The 20999-nt window shown below is 53.2% G+C and overlaps 1 protein-coding gene across 1 annotated transcript; it reads right to left on the bottom strand.

Moving 5' to 3' along the window:
• Positions 1 to 16153: 16153 nt before the first annotated feature.
• On the bottom strand, positions 16154 to 19021 carry DKK1 (dickkopf WNT signaling pathway inhibitor 1). Its single transcript, XM_068198568.1, has 4 exons — positions 18722 to 19021; positions 17759 to 17915; positions 17564 to 17674; positions 16154 to 16734 (listed from the first exon to the last, which is right to left on the bottom strand). Exons 1-4 carry the CDS (start codon positions 18911 to 18913, stop codon positions 16484 to 16486), a joined length of 711 nt encoding a protein of 236 aa, XP_068054669.1. The 5' UTR covers positions 18914 to 19021; the 3' UTR covers positions 16154 to 16483.
• Positions 19022 to 20999: the final 1978 nt, after the last annotated feature.

Raw genomic sequence — 20999 nt, 5'->3', positions numbered from 1 at the left:
GGATGGTGTCTCTTAAGGAAGATTACCTGTGTCAGGTGGTGGTGCAGCATGGGAGAAATCTGGGAGGGAAAAAATGGCAATAAGCCTAAATCCAGAGAATTTCATAGCTGAAACCCCAACCATCATTGCCCAGAGCAGCTGTGGCTGCCCCTGGACCCCTGGCAGTGCCCAAGGCCAGGTTGGGCAGGACGTGGAGCAGCCTGGGACAGTGGAAGGTGTCCCTGCCATGGCATGGGGGTGGAATGTGATGGGCTTTAAGGTCCCTTCCCACCTAAACCACTCTGTGATTCTGGGATTCACTCTGGGCAGCCCAAATCTCTTCCTTACACCTCCAAACTCACCTGGGAAAGCACAAAAAGCCAACACAGGATGAGTTTTTGGGATGCTCCATGACCCATCCAGGCAGGACTGAAATGTTTTGCAGTGGCAGCCAAGTCCTTCCCCACTGGGATCCCAAATAACAGGGTTTGGACCCAGATACCTCAAATTCCATGGTGGGATTCAGTTTGGGTGTCCATCGAGGCTTCAATGAAAGGATCCTGGGGGGAATCTGTTCATTCAGAATCTCTCATTTCCATGCATCACTAAGTATTACATGCGCACCCTGCAGAACTGGGAACCCACTACCAGGGAGCTGGTCCTGAAAAATGTCGAGCAACTCCCAGGAGCTGCCGGGCACATGAACTCCCAGAAATCCAACTGCAATTCCTAAATAAACAGGGAAAGTTATTCCAAACCAAAACAGGGATCAACCCGAGCCAGCTCCCACCCTGTGTAAATAACACAGCTTCCTGCTACGTTTAACTCCAGGACCCAGTTTTCAGTAAATTGGGATTGAGAATGATTGGAGTGGGCTGGAGCTCGGCTGGCAGAGCTCGGGTAGGGATTTCCTGTTCCTGTTACCCAAACTTTGGATAACAGGAATAACTTCCTGTTATCCAACTTTGGCATTTGTCAGAGGAGTTAATGCAGCAGGATTTCAGCAGAAGACACCTTCTGGGCTGGAAATTCTGCAGGACAACAGGATGAGGATCCATGCTGCACCCTGCTGCTGCTGGGAACTCCAGGAGAATGATGGATGGGCTCATGCTGGTGCTCAGGATTGGGATGAGGGTTTTCCAGTCCTTCCCTTGGGCATCCAATCCATATTAGATGGAGCAAAAGCTTTGTTTTTAAAGATTTCCTCCCCAAAATATGAATGCTCATCTACATTTCTGGACATCAATCTCGTTCCTGTTGTGTGCAGCAAAATAATTTGCATTTTTCCCCAACTAAGGCTATCAATTTTAATTAGGCTATCAACCGTGCTATAGCCTTGCACATAAGACTAGATACTTTAAAAAATAAAATTATGAAAAATGCATTGTAGTAAAACCCACAAAGAGTAATTTTAGATGATTAGCTTTAAGACATCTACAACATAGTGTAACAAAAAGCTGATAAGCCCAGAAACACTTATAGTATTTTGTAATTAAGAAATAGCTTCTAATTGTAATAGCGTGAATTATAACAACTGTATTGTCTCACCCTTCACATGAGACTAAAAATAGAATAAAAGTTTTTAAAACACTTCTCGGTTACCCCATCTCTAAGTCAGGAAAAAAAAATATAATCCAACAATCAGGGACTCATGGAATCAGTAAGGCTGGAAAAGAACTCCAAGATCATCAGTCCAAGCTCTGGTCAATCACCCCCACAGCTGCTAAACCATGAAGGGCCACATCTACTCATTTCTGGAACACTTCCAAGGATAATGAATCCACCTCTTCTCTGGGCAGCCCAGTTCCATTGTTTGACCTCTCTTTCCATGGAGAAATTTTTCCTGAGTGCTGGACAGCGATGCAGGAATGGATTGGTGGAGCAAGAGGACACTTCTTTCCTGAAATTCCAGGAGCTGGAGACAAACCAACAAGCCCAGACATGCAAGATTGGGCAAGAACAGGATTTCCCATGGGAGGCTCCCAAGGTGTCGGCCCTGCTGCTTGATGATGCCACAGTCTCACCTTTTGGGACTCAAAGCATTCCTTGGCTGCTCATCAAGGTGGATTTAATGTAATCATCATTTCACTTCTTCTATGCTTTAATTCAGTTTTCTGCTTGAAGAGCAGGAGAAACCTTATTTCCCCCCCCCCAAAAAAAAAAAAATAAGGAAAAAAAACCAGCAAAACACAACTTTTAATTTTGGTGGCAGGATTTTTTTTTAACTAATTGTGGTGGAGCAACTGACACAACAAATTAAGAGAGAGCAGGCCTAGGAGTGAAAAATTACACCCCCCATCTTGTTACAAATGGGGGTTTATTTGGAATAAATATATTAAAAATATTAATATTGTTTATATAATATAAGAATATATATTATTTATATTTACAATTTATTATATTAATAAATATAGGAGGGGAAATTTAGATTGGATATTGGGAATTAGGAATTGTTCCCTGGGAGGGTGGGCAGGCCCTGGCACAGGGTGCCCAGAGCAGCTGTGGCTGCCCCTGGATCCCTGGCAGTGTCCAAGGCCAGGCTGGACTCTGGGGCTTGGAGCAGCCTGGGACAGGGGAGCAACCCAGGAAAGGAGGCTGGAATGATCTTTAAGACCCCTTACCAATCAAAACATTCCATGATTTTATGAATCAAACTCTGCCTTGAATCCTTGGCCATCTTCCTCCTCCTCACCCAGAGCTGCCAGAAGTGTGAGCTGTGCTTCACAGGAGGATTCTCTGCCATCTTATTCCCACCACTACTCAGTTTGGGAGCAATCCTTGGCTAAATTCACGCACAATTCCAAACCCTTCCCTTTCCTCTCCACCAGCCACAGGGCAAAGTTTCCCTTTTGGTGTTCAAATACAGCAAAACCCCGTGGCTGTCACTGTGGGAGAGCCTTGGGCAAATGGACATGGCTGGCAAGGAGTCAAATAATTACAGGAGCCAATTCCACTGAAAAATTCAGGATTGAAACCATCCAGGCCATGGTGGTTTCTGGGACGCTCCTGGCTGGAGGGAAACAAGGGCTGGCTGCAGGCACCTGGCTTTGGGAAGAAGGGCTGGATTTCACTTCAGCCTCAGCACACCGAACGCTGCAGTTTGTGTGGTCTCTTCCCCAGTGCAAGGGTGGAAAAGCTTTCCTAGACAACTCCTGAGGAGCAGAAATGGGGAAAAACACCTGGAATGACCCTTCCAACAATGCATGGATTATACTGGCATGCACCTGCTACTTTTACTTAAAAACATTAAGATTTTTTTCCCCTCTAAATGGCCATGTTCTCCTCCAGTTAAGCCACAGTCACATGTACAACACCAAGCCTTGGTGATCATGGGACTACTGCAGATGTTTTCTGGGGGTCTTGAGTTGGGAGGGAAAAGGTGGCTTGGAAATAAGGGCAAGATTCCCACATTCCTATATCCTAGTCCCATATCCTGGGAAAAAAAGGAGTGGATGCAGACAGAGGAAAATGCTTCTGGGAACCCACTACCAGGGAGCTGATCCTGAAAAATGTCGAGCAATTCCCAGGAGCTACTGGGCACATGCAACTCCCAGAAGTCCTTCCAGAATTCCCAAATAAACAGGGAAAGTTATTCCAAACCAAAACAGGGATCAACACAAGCCAGCTCCCACCCTGTGTTATTTGCCTCCTGCTACATTTAACTCCAGATCCCAGATCTTCTTCTTCCAGATCTTCTTGCTAGACATCTCTGTAAATTCTTGCCAGTGAATCCTTGTAATCCACCTTTCTATCCCAGCAAAGCCTTGGAAAAGCTTTGGTTGCTGTGTGCCAGAGCGGAGTTGGGTTGGAAGCTTGGAATGGCATGTGGTTGGGGGTTGTCGTTCTCCCAAAAATCCAGCCCGTTTCCACCCTCCTCCTGCTCCACAGCCAGTTTCAGGGAATGGGAGATCATGCCAGTGGCTGATGGATGATCTCCACGATGTTGAGAAGGCCACTCTGTGCTGCTGCTTCCAGGCTGAGGCAGCAGGAATAGTTAAATGCAGGTAAAAATTAAGGGAATTACAACAGAAGAGGCTTGCTGGGAGCTGGAAGGAAAATAGAGTTTGGACTGGAGCAGGAGGTGGAAATCAAGGAGTTCTTGGGATGCCTCTGACAGCTGCTCCTGGAGTTCTGCACCATGAGCTGAATCAGGAACCAAATCCAACCCAAAAAACCTTGTGGGGCCACCAAACTGGAGCTGAGGGGAGGACGTGGAGGAGCTCAACCCACCTGTCAAAGCCCCAAGGTGAGACCTCACCCCCGAGCTGAAGGCGAGTGTCACACAAACACACAAGTTCCTCGACATGCAACACCCAGGCCTCTTTTTTTTTTGGTCAATCCCCTGTAAAAAATACTCCACTTGAGGGCCTGTTTTGCCAGACTGCGAATCCTTTCAGCACACCAGGGCTGGTTCCTCGTTGGGGGATAACCACAAGCCAATTAGAAGTAAAATTGTTGAGCACTCTACATCTAATTGAAGTCTCTCCCTTCTGCCCACTATTTTTAGTGCTTGGCCCAAGCTGCAGCTCCACGTAGGGTATAATCATGTTTATTTAAGAGCCATGTGTACCTCAGTGAGAAAAATAAAGTACAGCAGGCAGAGCTGTTTTTTTTACCAAATATACATGGGTGGGTGGTAGAGGTCAGGTCTAGACTGCTCTGTGTCTCTTGCTGTCCCCCTCTCCCATCAGGACACATCCTTTTCACCCCAAAACCATGCCTGAAATGTGTTCATTCCACTTGGAATGCATTTCCCCTGCTCTTTCATCGCCATTTATTGTAACTTCTGATATTTTCTTCATCCTCTGCTATGTACAGAGCAGTGACGAGATTCTGGTTGTGCTGGGGCAAATAAAGAGGTAACAGAAAATAAAAAATCTGGGGAAGGTGCCTTCTTCCCAGGGCAGTTTGAGGGTGGGAAATGGTGTTGGGAATGATCCCAGGAATTTAAGAAATGATACCAGAAGCAGCAACAGTCATCAGGTTGGAGTTCCAGCAAGGGAGGGGAGAGAAAATGGTTATTTGTCATGAGTTTTCAATGTCTGGGCTCTAAAGACTGGTGAGATTGGAATGAGACAACCTCAGAATGCTGAAAGTGAACAAATTTTTGTCCGTGCTTGATGGGCCAAGAAGGGTGGACGGCAAAAGAAGGACAAGGAACAAAATTCTATCAAAAATAGGAAAAAAAGTGGTCACTTGGTTTGTTCAGCCTGGAGGAGACTGAGGGGACACCTCTCTGGGGTCTTCAACATCCTCCCGTGAGCAGCTCCCATCTCTGCTCTCTGGGACAGGGACAGGACCAAGGAAAGGGCTGGAGCTGTGCCAGGGGAGATTTAGGTTGGATTTCAGGGAAAGGTTCTTCCCCCAGAGGGTGCTGGCACTGCCCAGGCTCCCCAGGGAATGGGCACAGCCTGAGGCTGCCAGAGCTTCAGGGGGGTTGGGACACCACTCCAGGGATGCCCAGGGTGGGATTGTTGGTGGGGGGTCTGTGGACTGGATGATCCCTGTGGGTCCCTTCCATGATTCTGTGACCATACCAGGGTCGAGAGAGGTCACTGGGGCAGAGCAGGGAATGTCACAATCCCACGGATGCGTGCTGGGATCTGGAGGGGAGAGGAGCAGATTCCAAACATGAAGCTCAGCCTGAAGGGTGAGGGAGGGAGAGCTCAAACACTCAGAGGTTGCAACAGAAGCTCTGGCTCTGACTAAACCCCACCCAAGCCATGCTAGTAAAGATAAGGAAGGAGATAAGGGGGCCAACTTGTGCCTTAAAAAGCTCTGTCTGTACCACTGCTGCTCCCAGTGACCTCATCATCTTCTTTCCCTCAAACACCCCAAGGAAGTAAACAAAAACAAAGGCCCAGAAGGAAACCCGTGCTCTCCTTGTTCTTGGCAAAATCTGATTTTTCTTACTCATCTCTGTTTTATCTAAACCTGGGGAACAGCTCATGTGCACACTGAGTGGCACTGAGAAGAAAATAGCGGGGGTTTGTGGTTTTATTTTTCAGGAATTTTGCTTATATTCTGGTTTTTCACCCCAGAAGGGATTTGAGTTTGTGTCAGTGAGAAGCCATAAATTTTATTTTAAAAATTCCCACACTGACTTATCCTATTTCAGCAGCCCTGCAAACATCAAGTCAGTATTAAACCAAACCTAGAGCCCTTCCTGAAACACAGACCTGGAAAGATCCACCTCAGAACTTCTCCTGAATGGAGAAACACATGGTCCTTGTCTTGTTACATAGGATTAGATGTGAAGTGCCCAGTGTTGATTTGAAAGTGATTAAAGCTATATTGACAAGGAGGAAATTAAAACTGAAATATGTGCAAAACTGATGGTCTGAGGCTCAACAGGATTGAAGGGATAAACTAAAAAATGAGGTTGAGTTACTCCTGGAAAACACATTTATCTTATGAAAGCCACTGTGGGCTGCAGTCTCCCCATTTTAATGACAGTGAAGGTTCTGAATCAGGCTGGAAAAGGTGCTCAGGTCTAAGGGTTCATGGCAACACTGAATACTCCAGCTTTGAAAGGCTCTTGCTTTACTAATTTTTTATTTAATTATGCCCACAACTTAAGAGAGAGGCAGATGTAAGGAAGGGTCCAGATGCCCAGGTAAGAAGGGCCTGGCTTTCTCAGCCGTTTCTGACACAAGAAGTTGAAATTCACCATCAGGAGCACGATCCCCTCTCCAGGGGGTACCAAAACCGTCCTGGGAGCTGGGGGATGCAGCGGGCAGCACGTCACCACCCCCAAGCCATGTGAACAGCACTCTGTGCTCCATCAGGAGATCCACGGGGCAGAACTTGGCCTTTTCCCAAGGCCAGGAAGTTCAGCAGTGCAGAGACGTGATCTGCAGGCAGCAAAAATGGGAAAACAATCCCAGCCAGTACCTGGGGTTGCTCAACAGCACGAAATCCAGCGCCAGGCGGCTCCAGAGTTTGGGGTGGTCACCCCTCCTTTGCTGCCACTTGGGTCACAGTGACCTCCAGGGTAGCACCTGGCCTCATATTCCACGTGGAAGTCAGCTTTTAAGGAAGAGCGAAACCTGGGAGAACATCAGCAGAGGGAACTGATATTCTTCAGTGCAGCTCAGTGCTCTTGGGGCATTTTAAAATAAAAATAAATACTCACAAACCCAACAGGATATAAACAAATCCATGGAGGTGGCAGTAGATTAATAGGAACACTACTAGACTTCCTTCCCTGGATCCCTGGAAGTGTCCAAGGCCAGGATGGACAGGGCTTGGAGCAGCCTGGGATAGTGGGAGGTGTCCCTGCCCATGGCAGGGTGGCACTGGATAGGGTTTAAGGCCCCTTCCAACCCAAACCCTTCTGTGATGGTTCCTTGCTCCCAGTTGTCAAAAACCCCCAAAAAACTGAACCCAGAACAACCTTGATGGATTTTTAAAGGGATCCAAACAGGTCAGCTGGAAGCTTCTTTTCCCATGCAATGCTTTGGCCAACAATTAAATGATTTTTTTTAAAGAACATGATCTCTAAACCAAAATTACTATAAGAGAAAATTTTAAATGCATGGGACATGAACTGAAAAAAGGGATTTCTGTCCCTGTTGATCACTCTGGTTGATTTTGGTTTCAGGGAAAACTGGGAAGTGCTGAATGGATTATTCCAGGAGCCATCCCACCTCTCCATGCCAGTGTCTCCTCTTATTGTGGTGGGACCCCTGCAGCCCCTGCCAGCTTTCAGTGATGTGGAACTGGTGCTGTCCCCAGCTCCTGAGTTCCTGGGACAGCAGAAAATCCTACAGCAGGGGTTAAAATACAGCAATAATTTGGGTACAAAGCTTCCCTTTGGCATTCCTGCTGCTTCCTGGCAGCTCAGACAGGCCAGGTCCTGCCAGTGGGCACTGCCAGCCTTCTGATGGAATTAATATTTGCTTGGGCAAAGGATCCAGCTCTGGAATGGCATTACCTGGGAGGAGAGGAGATCACTGGCACAGGGACAGGTTTCATGGTGTCCCAAGTCCCCCTCTGCCTCGCCAAGGAGGAACTGGAAGATAACACAAGGGGACAAAATACTTCAATGTTGCCCATAATAGTGCCTGGCCTTGACAGGGGGAAATCATCTTGCATGAATAAACCTCCTCTAAAAACCCCCTCAATGCTCTGGGACAATGCTGGGGTTGAGCAGGAGCCTTGAGGGAATGAAAGTGTTGGTCCCACCAAGCCTGGGGACAGAGAGGTTGGGCTCAGCCAGGATCATTAAAATCAGGTTGGGAAAGATTTCCAGGATCATGGAGTCCCAGCTGTGCCCAGTGCCCACCTTGTCCCCAGCCCAGAGCACTGAGTGCCACCTCCAGCCCTTCCCTGGACACCTCCAGGGATGGGCACTCCACCACACCTCTTCCAGGGACTCACCACCCTTTCCAAGAAGGAATTCTACCTGCACAAAAGCGGGGTACACCCCAAAATCCCTGACAGGCTGAAAACTGAAGAGCAGTTTCCTGCAGAAAGGATGTGTGCTTTAAGCTGAAAACTCCAAGCCCATCCAGTGGATGGGAGTGGAACAAAGCCCTGGCAGGAAACAGCTCCAGGCTCTTCCCTCACCTCCTCCCCAGGCTTGTGGTGTGCAAGGAGCAGGGCTCCAAATAGGGGCAAGACCTGGGCTCGCACTGCCGTGGCCATCACTCATCCCTGCCCGGCTGGGCCGCAGCCAGCGGGAGCAGCATTCCCGGGATGCTCATTTATGGGCAGGCAGCGCTGCTGGCACGGCCCCAAACCCGCTGCTGGCAGAGGGCTGGGGCGGCAGAGCCACCCAGGGAGGCAAGGAGCGGCTCTTCCGCGGGAGGATGGGCGGCTTGGGGCCACCCCACACCTGCAGGGACCTGCTCACACACCTTGGGGTGCCCCACACCTGCAGGGACCTGCTCACACACCTTGGGGTGCCCCACACCTGCAGGGACCTGCTCACACATCTTGGGGTGCCCCACACCTGCAGGGACCTGCTCACACACCTTGGGGTGCCCCACACCTGCAGGGACCTGCTCACACGCCTTGGAGCCACCCCACACCTGCAGGGACCTGCTCACACGCCTTGGGGTGCCCCACACCTGCACGGACCTGCACACACATCTTGGGGTGCCCCACACCTGCACGGACCTGCTCACACAACTTGGAGCCACCCCAAATCAGCAGGGACCTGCTCACACGCCTTGGGGTGCCCCACATCCGCACAGACCGGCTCACACGCCTTGGGGTGCCCCACACCTGCACGGACCTGCTCACACACCTTGGGGTGCCCCACAGCTGCAGGGACCTGCTCACACACCTTGGGGTGCCCTACACCTGCAGGGACCTGCTCACATGCCTTGGGGTGCCCCACATCCGCACAGACCTGCTCACACACCTTGGGGTGCCCCACACCTGCAGGGACCTGCTCACACACCTTGGGGTGCCCCACACCTTCCCAGACCTGCTCACACGCCTTGGGGTGCCCCAAACCACCAGGGACATCCTCACATAGCTTGGGGCCACCCCAAATCAGCATGGACCTCCTCAAATGCCTTGGGGCCACCTCAAACAACCAGGGATATCCTCACACACACCTGGGGGACACTCCACACCTGCAGGAATCTGCTCACAAGCCTTGGGGCCACCCCAAACCACCAGGGACCTGCTCACACAAACCTGGGGGCCAACCCAAAGAAACAGAGACCTGCTCACACACCTTGGGGACACCCCAAACCAGCAAGGACCTACTCACACAGCTTGGGGTGCTCCAAACTGGCAGGGAGAGTCTCACAGACTTTGGGGACACCCCAAACCACCAGCAGAGACCTCTTTATACACCTTGGGGTGCCCCAAATCACCAGGGACATCCTCACACAGCTTGGGGCTATCCCAAACCTGCAGGGACACCCTCACACACTTTAGGGACACCCCAAAACTGCAGAAAACTGCTCACACACCTTGGGGCCACCCCAGACTTTGAAACCATCCCCATTCAATGGAGAGAGGCTAAAATGCATTAAATTCAAAATATTATGGTTTGGATTTATTGTTCTTTGTGTGGATCTAGGTGTTCAGATATAGAAGGGTGAGACTTCCAGGGTTGTCCAGCTTCTTCCCAAATTGGGAAGCTGGCATTTTCAAGGGCCACCTGCACTGGCTGTGAAGCTACAAACCCACCCCGTAAATTAATGGAAAATAGAGAATTAAAGTAAGATCATTGCTGTATAGAAATACTTTTATTTGTGGCTCTCAGGATTAATTAGAAAAATAGAGAATGGGAAGCAATCATAGAATGTGTCCTTCAACACTTGCCTTTCTGTTAATGCCATAAAAATCCATACCTAGGGATGGAAAAAACCTAAAAAACCATCTAATTCTTTACCGATTTATGATGGCATTGGTGTATTTGAAACCCAGTTCCATAAGCCCCAGAAATACTAAGCCAGGCACAATAAAATCAGATCTTTCAATGTTGATTTTTTTTTTAATCAAATACTTTTGTCACCCCAAGACAAAAGCAACTTGAGAACCTGTCCTGCCACAGGAAGATGGACCTGAGAGATAACCTCAACCCCTGCCATGGGCAGGGACACTTCCCACCAGAAAAATCCCTTTTTCCTCTCAAAATCAGCATCTTCGACCAATGATGTGCTTCAGAGGAGGGTTTCGTTTCAAATTATATATAAGTAATACAGATAAATAAATAAAATATATAGAAACAATATTGTAAGATATAGATAGAATAATAAAATTATAAATAAATGCATAAACACCAACACTTCCCTGTGAATCTGTCAGCAGACCTGAATCACCTTCTCAACAAGGCCTTAAGGAGCCAGCATCAAGAAAAACTAAATTAATAATTAAATAAACCCTCCCCCAGCTCCTGACTCTTCCAGAATGATCCTTCCCAGTGCCCATGATCCGCATTTAGAGATTTCCTAGCCAGTAATCTCCCCCAAATTTCTGCCTTCCATGAATTCCCCTTGTCCCCAGGTGACTCCAGCCAGGAGATTTATTTGCGGCCCCCAGCTGCCCAACCTGGGTTTGTTCTGAGTCGGGCACTCCAGCTCCTCCTTGCATTGGGAAGGACAAAAATAACCCTCAGTCGCGTCCTGAGCATTGTTTACTGCCTTCCAGACCTCTCCTGCCCTCCCTTTGGCACCTGGGAGCTGCCAAATTTTCCTGGGAACACGCTCCCACCTCCTCATCCCGTGTTTTCCACAGTTCTGTGCTTCTGGAGTTGCAGTATTTTCTGAGTTGCAATTTTGCCAATGGGGATTTTGAATGGATTGGATGCTCTTAGAGGTTTTTCCAGCCTTAACGACTCCGTGGTTATTTCCCCCCCCCCAGATTTATCTATCCTGACTCTGTGTCGCCTATGGATTTAATATTAAAAAGTAAAATAAAAGGTGATTAAAGCTGCAAAGCCCAAATGCCAGCGGCCATCCTTGGAGGATGCATCATTCCCTCCTTCCACCACAGCAACAACCCTTTGTTCCCAGTTATGTAAAAAATGTTACGGCTTGCTCCCAATTATGCCAAAAAAAAAAAAAAAACCAAAAAAAAAAAAAAAAAAACCAAAAACAAAAAACTTTTGGGATTTTGCCGTAGCATCACCCCTTCGCTGTGCCCACCTCCTTGTGCCATCCTCAAACCCCTTCCGGACTGGCACAGCGCCACTTCCTCGCGGAAAACCCACGCGGGCTCTTTGCCCACCCCACAACATCCACCCATTCCCCTACAACTCCTTCCCTCTACCTCACCCCACACCTGGGATTTGGGGGAAAACCCTACCGGAGCTTAAAGCTCCCTTGCAGCCGAGCCAAACCTTTCATCAGGCCGTGCTCATTTAAATGCTGATGGTCTTAATTCTCCCTAAAATCACCTGCTAATGGATCCCCTCCCTCCGCCGGGGCTGGATTAGAAGCTCTGCCCAGAAGTGCCCTCCCTAATATCCCGGTTATCCTCACCCCCTCTTAAGGTGTTAATTAGGGACACAAGTCAGGCACTGAGGGAGGGGAAACAAAGCTACTTGAGAGAGGGGGGAAAAAAGAAAAAGAAAAAAAAAAAAAAGGAATAAACATCCCTTTAGATTAGCGTTTTGAAGGAGCGCAGGGCATGGGGAACCCACACCCTTCCACCTGGACCACCTGGATGCTCCGCTTCCCCTCCCGAGGGAGATCAAGGTTTGCTCGGCCGAGCCCGCAGTTGAAAGGCTCGGGACAAAGAGCAGCTCCAGCAGGTGGGTGAACTTCCCCCCATCCCCCCCCCCAAGAAAAGGCGGCCCCAAATAAACGGGAAAACAAACCCCAAAACCACCCCAAAGCTTTGCGTGTTGCGTTACAGCCACAAAGGTTTCCACCTGCTGCCTGTGTTTCATCTTCCCGAGCCGAAAGGGGCAGGGTTCTGCTCTGTGTCAGGAGAGGTGAGGATAAAACAACAGGGATTTTTCCCTTTTAATGCCTGTGGGTAGGTTTAAGGGGTTTAGTAACCCTTTCTTGCGCCGTGTGAGGTTTTATTCCTCACACGAGCGTTTTTAGGGGCGTTTAGTTTGAAATGCCATGTGAAGATCAATGGAAGAGAGTGTGAGCATCGGCTTTAAACAATTATTAAAAAATAAAAACGGAGCTTCTGTGCAACAGCTTGGGGTGAAAGTGGTTTCTGAAAGAACGTAGGAAGAAAACGAGAAGAAAATAGGATTTGCTTCCCTGAAATCTCCCCAAATGACAGCAAAAACTGCGCTGTGTCCCATACTCCCTCCTTGGGAGTTTAATTCCTTTGTGCCACGATTGTCCCCGAGTGCAGCAGAGAGGGGATTTCTGATGATCCTCCTCCATGAAGTCTGCATCCACAGCACAGGAAAATCAGTTCAGGAAAACCATGGAGGGATTCAATTTTCCCTTCAAACCAGCCGTATTTATGCAGCCACTGGAATCCCGGGGCTGGGATGTTGCTTTTGTATTTTTACCTGAGTGGTGCAGAGGAAGAGTCCAGAAAGGGCTGAAAGACCCCAGAGCCTCTCCTGGCACCTAAAGGTGAGCTGGAGAAAGTGACAGCTGGCAGGGCTAGGTGGGATTTTGGGAAGGAATTGTTCCCTGGGAGGGTGGGCAGGCCCTGGCACAGGGTGTCCAGAGCAGCTGTGGCTGCCCCTGGATCCCTGGCAGTGCCCAAGGCCAGGTTGGACAGGGCTTGAAGCAGCCTGGGACAGTGGAAGGTGTCCCTTTCCAGCAGAAGTTGTTATAATAGTGCCTGGCCTTGACAGGGGGAAATCATCTTGCATGAATAAACTTCCTCTAAAAACCCCCTCAATGCTCTGGGACAATGCTGGGGCTGAGCAGGAGCTTTGAGGGAATGAAAGTGTTGGTCCCACCAAGCCTGGGGACAGAGAGGTTGGGCTCAGCCAGGATCATTAATCTGCTTTACAGATTTCTGTGTTTAAAAATAATAATACTGAACTTCACAGAGCTTTGCTGAAGCTCTTCCAGCCCTAAAAGCAGGAGCAGCGAGTACACCAGAGGTGCCAAAGCTCTTCATCCACCAAAACCTGCTTCTTTTATTGACTCTCCTCCTGCTTAGGATAAAGGGGGTTTTCCTGAGTTTTTGGAGAGAAAAATTCCCTTAGAGAGGAGGAGAATGGTGGGGAAGTGCATCCTGAGGTGCCTTTCCCAGCTGGGGTCGCTGGTTTGTGTGTCAGGAGCTGAGGGCCGGGGTTTCTCCCTGCCTTCCCTCGGGATCAGAGCAGGAGATCCAGACCGGACACACCGACCAGTCCAGACTCAGAGGCTCCACACGTTCCATTTTTTCCCAAGTTTTACATTTTCTACTTCCCACAGGTCTTTTGTTGTTGTTATTGGGTTGGTTTGAGGCTTGGAAGGAATTAATTCAGGCATTTCTGATAAGGAGAATCTGTCACTGTGGGGAAGGATCCAGGAGGGACCACGGTGATGCCACCTGCCCATTCCTCAAGGAATGCCACTGCGTCCCACCCACCTTCCAGTGCCCTTCCCCTGGGAAAGGGGAACACGAGCAGCCCTTGCTTCTGCCTGCCTGTGACCACATTTCCAGGGCTCAGGGGCTGTTTGTCCCCAATCCTCAGCTGCTGGAGGAGCGTTTTGACTTCCCAGGATGATGCAGACCTCGAGTGAGTTCAAGTTTTGGGGACAGAATGATGCTCAGGGCCAAGGGGAGACTGAAAATCCCTCCCTTCAAGAACAGCTTTTGTTTAATCTTAACAGACACAGGGTGATATTCTCATGATTTTTTTTTCCTAAGGGATGTTACTAAATCAAATTTCTTGGATTTACCTAAAGAGCAAACCCTGAAAGTCCAAAAGGGGCAGAAATGGGAAGAGATCCTGACTGCAGATGTGATTAAGAGGGGAGAGGAGGCAATAAAGCCCATCAAAACCATTGTTTTTGTGGAATCTATCCATGAAATTAATTATTCTGGAGATGCCTGTGGTAGCATCCATCCTGCTGGGCACAGACCACAGGACACAGGTGCAACCAGTGCTGACCTGAGCTCCTCTTGCCTCAGAATGGCTGCTAAAAATGTTCTTTTTCCCTTCTCCAGGCTAGGAAAGTGAAGAATGCACAAGAAGCATTTCTGGTTAATGCAAGGACAGGTGTGGAGATGGCCAATCTGAACAAAAGAAAAGAGGGTGGAAGACAAAGATGTACCAAAGAGAACCAGAAATGGTGTTTAATGCCCCACAAGGGTATTTTTCCCTGCCTGCAGAGGTGCCAAAGCTGTGCTGGTCCCTCTCGCTCTCTGGAGAAAAAGCCCTGACCCTAATGACAGTGGTTTAAATGTCCTAGGGATAAAATATGACACTGCTCATGACAGATTTGAACCCCTCTGAACAGTCCCTTCAGTTTTTCTTAGCTAGGTCCCTTCAGTTTTTCTTAGCCAGGTCCCTTCATTGCCCCAGTGCCACTGACTCTCAGTGGGCATAACATTATTATGATAATAAAATATTATTATGTATGTTGCACAATATCGGGTTTTTTTAAAGTTTGAATTTTTAAATACTTGAAACTGTTTGGGTTTTTTTTTCTTTTTTTTTTTTTTTTTTTTTAATTTTCACAGCTTGGAATGATGATCCAAGCACTAAACTCCAGCCTCTGAGTCAGGAACTCTTTCAGGGGCTGCTTCAACCCCCAGCTCGTGCTGTGACTCTATTAAAAGCTGCTCCAGAGAGACTTAAAGGGTGGGTTTAGGTGCTTTAAGGAGCATCAGTGTTTTACTCTCTAGTCTGGGGGAGTTTTGGCTGTTCTCAGCCAGTTCCAGAGCTGGAAGGAAGCTGGGAATGATCCTAACCCTACCCTTTGCCTCTCCCTGGGGCTGTTCGCCCTCCTTTACGTTTCCTGTGCCCGTGGCCTTGGTTCAGCAGCACCTGGCACTGCCAGAGCTGCAGTGGGGCTGCTATTCCACAGTCCCATGTTCTCAGGGAATTTAATGCCCTATAGAGGCGGCACCAACTCCAAAGGAACCAAACACCCAGGAGCAGGCAGCATTTAAGGGATGCTCCCCTACACAGTGCCCTCAGAGCCCCCCGGGGATGTGCTGGGTTTGGGTTGGGGTGCAAAGCGCTTTTGGGGTGTACAGGGAAGGCTCCACCGTGATTTTACACCCCAAACCCCTTCCCCAGGTTGCATGGGTGCACCTGCAGCCCAGCAGCCCCATGCTCCCCCCTTAGAATCACATGAAACGGTGGGGGGCAGCTAAAGAGGTGGGGAAAAATGTGTGCTTGCAGCTTTCCCTCCCTCCAAGCTATCTCAAAAGGCTGAAGAGCCACAGGAACAAGTCGCAAAATGAAGGGAAAAATAAATCTTTATTCTGCATGGAGCAAGGAGTGAACGGTTGAGATCGGCAGCACCCGTGGTTGGTCCAGCACAGACCCTTCGGTGATCCTTCACCCCCTCCTCCCTCCCAAAACCAGGGAGAGCGATTCTGCTGCCAGGTGCCCTTCCCAGAGCCCCAACTGCGCTCCCTCTCCTCGGTTTGGTGGCCGGAGGGCATCAGTGGCGACCACGGAATTCCTAAAAAGCAGCAGAATGGCGACCACGGCATTCCTAAAAAACAATGCCAACAGTGCCAAGGCAGCAGCCTTCCCCATGGGATGCTGGGGATGAACCCCCCGCCCCCGTCTCTCTTCCCCCGGGCAGCCCCACCCGGGCAGGGACGCGGAGGCAGCGCGGGGTGAATTAAAAGAGTTTATTCGCTCGCACGCAGTCGGTGGCATCCCTCCGAGCCAGAATGAAAAACCCAGTGTGTACAAAGTCACAGTCACGGCTTGAAGAGCGCCAGGCAGCGCCCTCAGAGAAACACAAAATAACTCATTAAAAGTCGTTAAAAGTCATTAAAAGTCCCGGCGTTATGTACAGCTAAGTGCCAGCTCGAGTATTCACAACACAGTAACGTACTGCAAGAAGTCGCTTAGGAGAAGTTCCCTTGAGAAACAACCTTCGCTCCGGCGGGGCCGGAGTCCGTCGCGTCCGTGTGTCCCGTCCCGTCCGTGTGTCGCTCAGTGCCGCTGGCACGTGTGCAGCCGGGACGCGTCGGCGGGGCCGTGCTCTCGCTGCAGGCGACACGCCAGCCCCTCGGCGCACTGGCAGCGCTGGAAGATCTCCAGGCCGTGCGAGCCTTTCCGCCGGTGCCGGGTGCACACCTGCCCCTCCCGCAGCACCGGCTTGCAGATCTTGGACCAGAAGTGGCGGGCGCAGCACAGCCCGGCCGCGCAGTCCGACGAGCGCAGGCAGAAGTCGCCCTCCTCGCCTGCGTGGGGACAGCGGGGGGATGCTCAGCCGGGCGGCGGGGGGCATCGCTCTTGGGGCGGGGTGGGCATCCCGAGCCGCCCCACGGGCAGGGTGGGCATCCCGGGTTTGTCTTCTGGAGATAGTGGGGCTGGGGGGCATCCTGGAGCGATCCCAAAGGGAACAGCAGGGAAAAGAGGCATCCCGGAGCGATCCCAAAGGGGACAGCAGGGAAAGGAGGCATCCCGGAGCGATCCCAAAGGGGACAGCAGGGAAAGGAGGCATCCCGGAGCGATCCCAAAGGGGACAGCGGGGAAAAGAGGCATCCCGGAGCGATCCCAAAGGGGACAGCAGGGAAAGGAGGCATCCCGGGGCGATCCCAAAGGGGACAGCAGGGAAAGGAGGCATCCCGGAGCGATCCCAAAGGGGACAGCAGGGAAAGGAGGCATCCCGGATCGACCCCATGGGGGATGGTGAAGCAGAAAGGGCATCCTGGACTGATCCCGTGTGGGACACCGAGACAGAATGGGCATCCCGAGTGATCGTACGGGGGACAGAGATGCAGGATGGGCATCCCGAGTGATCGTACGGGGGACAGAGATGCAGGATGGGCATCCCGAGTGATCGTACGGGGGACAGAGATGCAGGATGGGCATCCCGAGTGATCGTACGGGGGACAGAGATGCAGGATGGGCATCCCGAGTGATCCCGCGGGGGACAGCAGGGAAGGATAGGCATCCCGGACAGATCTCAGGGCAGGGGGGGAAGCCCGGACTGGTGCCCAGGGGACAGCAGGGAAGGACGGCAGCCTCAGGCGGGACAGCGGGGTGACAGCAGCCGGGACGCCTCACCTTTGGCAGTGGGGAGCCAGGCGGGAGCGGGCGTCCGTCGGGGCAGCGCCTCAGCGCCCGTCTCGTCCAGCTCGGCCGCTCCGTGGGGCGGCTCCAGGGGCGTGCAGAGACCTGCGGGGGCAGCGGGGCTGTCAGCCACGCGTGGGACCCCGGCCCCTCCCGCGGCCCCCAGCCCCAGGTGTCCCCTGGCCTCACCGTTGCTGCAGCTCATGCCGGGGCAGCACATGGCATCGCGCAGGCAGCGCTTGCGGCGCCGCCGGCAGCCGAGGCACAGCGGGGCCCCCCCGCCGCGGGACGCCCCCCCGCAGAACTCCTCGGGGCCGCAGTCCTCGTCCTCGGCGCACGGGAAAGGCTGGGGGGCACAGAGGAGGCGGGGGGATCAGCGGGGCCGATGCTGACATCCCCGAGTGTCCCCCCTCTCCATCCCCGGTGCGTTCCCTCTCCAATCCCCGGCGCGACCGCTCCATCCATCCCCCGTGTGTCCCTCCCCGCCTCCACCCCCGTCCCCGCTGTCCCCTCCATCCCCGAGGTGTCCCCCACTCTGTGTCTGTGTCCCCACCACCCGCTGCCTCCCTCTCCTCCGTCGTCGGTGTCCCCTTCTACATTCCCGAAATGTCTCTCCATCCCCTGGGCAGCCCCTCCATCCACCCGCGCTGTGTCCCCTCTCCTCTCTTCCTTCCATCGCCGGTGTCCCCCACTTCCCCCACTCCATCTCCCGGTGTGGGTGTCCTCATCCCCGACGTGCCACCCTTCATCCCAAATGTGTCCCTCAATTCCATCTCCGACGGGTCACCTCCATCCCCGGTGTGTGTCTCCCTCCATCCCCGGTGTGTGTCCCCATCTCCCCTCCCGGTGTGTGTCCCTCCATCCCCTGCGTGTGTCCCCATCTCCCCTCCCGGTGTGTGTCCCTCTATTCCCGGTGTGTGTCCCCATCTCCCCTCCCGGTGTGTGTCCCTCTATTCCCGGTGTGTGTCCCCATCTCCCCTCCCGGTGTGTGTCCCTCCATTCCCGGTATGTGTCCCCCTCCATCCCCGGTGTGTGTCCCTTTTTCCCCGGTGTGTGTCCCCATCTCCCCTCCCGGTGTGTGTCCCTCCATCCCTGGTGTGTGTCCCCCCTCCATCCCCGGTGTCCCGCCGCTCCATCCGTGCTCTCTCCTACCTGTCGGGTGGCGGCCGGCGGGGCCTTGTTGCTGCCGTCGAAAGGGGGTGCGGGGGCGGCGCTGGCCTCGGCCGCCCCCCCCGGGGGGGGTCCCTTGATGGCGTTGGAGCTGAGGGCACCCCCGGGAGCCGCCGCCCGCCCCGCCGGGGCCGCGCAGCTCAGCGCCGCCAGCAGCGCTACCAGCCCCCGCATCCTGGTGCCTCCCGTGCCCTCCCGTGCCCGCAGAGTCCCCAGCAGCAGCCCCGAGCCGCGAGCAGCGGCTCCTGCGCTCCTGCGCCGCCTTTATACCCCCGGGGCTGCCTCCTGCCCGCCCCCTCGGGGCGGGGGGCCCGCCGGCTGGGATTTCAAAGCATTCCCGGGGGGGCTGTGCCCATGAGCCCCCAAAACCGGCCCCACCCCGCCCCGAGGGCTCCCACATTGGTCGGGAGGGGGTTTCGCAAGGGCGAGGGCAGATCTCCCCCCCACCCAGCATCCCCCCCCCCCGGCCTCCCCCGCCCCTGTTCCCGGCCAGATGCTCCGCACTCCCCGACGCCGCCGCTGTCTCCAGCCGGGCGCGCCCGACGGAGGGGACCGGGAAGAGGGACGGGGGGGGACACTCCTCCTTGTGCAAGCCCCCATAGTGGGTGGGAGCCGCTGTGGGTGCAGAGAGCCCCCCCGCCCTCCCCCGATGGCAGAGTCGGTCCTTTGGTCTCCTCTAAGTCTCCCCCCCGCCGCCTCCCCCGCGTCCTTCCTGGCGCCAGCGCAGCCTTGCAGGAAAGGAGAGGGGCTGCTCCGCATCCCCCCGCGCCGGGCGCTGTGCGGGGACACGGGGGGGACGCACGACGGGACTCTCGGTGTCCTCCCCCTACTCCCCTGACCCCAGCCGGGGCGGGGGGGCAGCGTCGCTGGGGGGGCAGCTCCGAGCCCTTTGATGCGGGGAGATCAAAAGCGTCGCCCCTCCACTCCTTTCCCAATTCCCCCCCATTCCCTTTTTTTCCTGCCCATTCCCCCCATTCCCTCCATCCCCCCCCTCCCCCATTCCCTGCCCATTCCGCCCAGTCCCTGCCCATTCCCCCATTCCCCCATTCCCTGCCCATTCCCCCCATTGCCTGCCCATTCCCCCATTCCCTGCCCATTCCCCCATTCCCCCATTCTCTGCCCATTCCCTGCCCATTCCCTTATTCCCCCATTCCCCCATTCCCTGCCCATTCCCTGCTCATTCCCTGGCAATTCCCCCATTCCCCCATTCCCTGCCCATTCCCCCATTCCCCCATTCCCTGCCCATTCCCTGCCCATTCCCTTATTCCCCCATTCCCCCATTCCCTGCCCATTCCCCCACTCCCCCCATTCCCTGCCCATTCCCCCATTCCCCCATTCCCTGCCCATTCCCTGCCCATTCCCCCATTCCCCCATTCTCTGCCCATTCCCTGCCCATTCCCTTATTCCCCCATTCCCCCATTCCCTGCCCATTCCCTGCCCATTCCCTGCCCATTCCCCCATTCCCTGCCCATTCCCCCATTCCCCCATTCCGCCATTCTCCCATTCCCCCATTCCCTGCCCATTCCCTGCCCATTCCCCCCATTCCCCCTCGCCTCCCCCGTAGGGGCAGAGCGGCTCCAGGACGCCCCCTGGCGGCCGCGCCGCGCCATCGCGCCCCCACTCCCCCTCCCGGTCCGGTCATTAACTCTCGCTAATTAACCTCCGTTAATTAACCCGGCTTTTCCCGCCGGCGGGCCCGTGCTCCCGTTTATTTCTTTTCTCAGCTTGGCTTAAATGAGAATACCAAGAGCCGAAGCAGCGCCCCCAAAATCCCCGGGGTGGGGGATTCCGGACGCCGCAACTCCTGCAATTAACGCCCCCCCTCTCCCGGTATCGCTGTCCCGGTACCCACTATCAGCTGTACCAGCCCCGAATGGCTCAAGCCGGGCTAATAATTGCCTGGGAAGGTTTCGGGAGCACGGTGGGCAGGTGCTGTCAGCAGGGGCTGAGTCACGGCCCGGCGACATCCCCGGCACAGCCCGGCCACCCCTCCTGCCTTCCCTATTTTTAGTCTGGAATAATGAGCGCCACGCCTCGCCCCGAAATCTCGGTGTTCCCCTGGCAGTTTCAGGTGAGGGCCACGTCATCTTGGGGTTTTTATTGCATTATTAACTTCGACCTGCGATTGCTGCATCCCGCAAAATGATTGGTGATGATTCCCATCTCCTCCTTGGGCTGTTACCACATTTATTTCCCTCCTGAGAGGATGTTTTGTTGCTACTTTCTCCCAGCTTTTGCTCAACTCTGTGTCATCATCAAA

Source organism: Anomalospiza imberbis, chromosome 8, assembly GCF_031753505.1.
Source record: "Anomalospiza imberbis isolate Cuckoo-Finch-1a 21T00152 chromosome 8, ASM3175350v1, whole genome shotgun sequence".
Lineage (NCBI taxonomy): Eukaryota > Metazoa > Chordata > Aves > Passeriformes > Viduidae > Anomalospiza > Anomalospiza imberbis.
The sequence above is the reverse complement of the archived record's forward strand: the minus strand, read 5'-3'. Positions and strand labels throughout refer to the sequence as shown.

Coding starts and splice junctions, on each gene's coding strand:
- DKK1 (XM_068198568.1), bottom strand. CDS start 18,913: ATGCGGGGGCTGGTAGCGCTGCTGGCGGCGCTGAGCTGCGCGGCCCCG. Junction 17,675..17,758: donor CGGCATGAGCTGCAGCAACG/GTGAGGCCAGGG, acceptor CTGCCCCCGCAG/GTCTCTGCACGCCCCTGGAG. Junction 16,735..17,563: donor CTGGCTCCCCACTGCCAAAG/GTGAGGCGTCCC, acceptor GTCCCCACGCAG/GCGAGGAGGGCGACTTCTGC.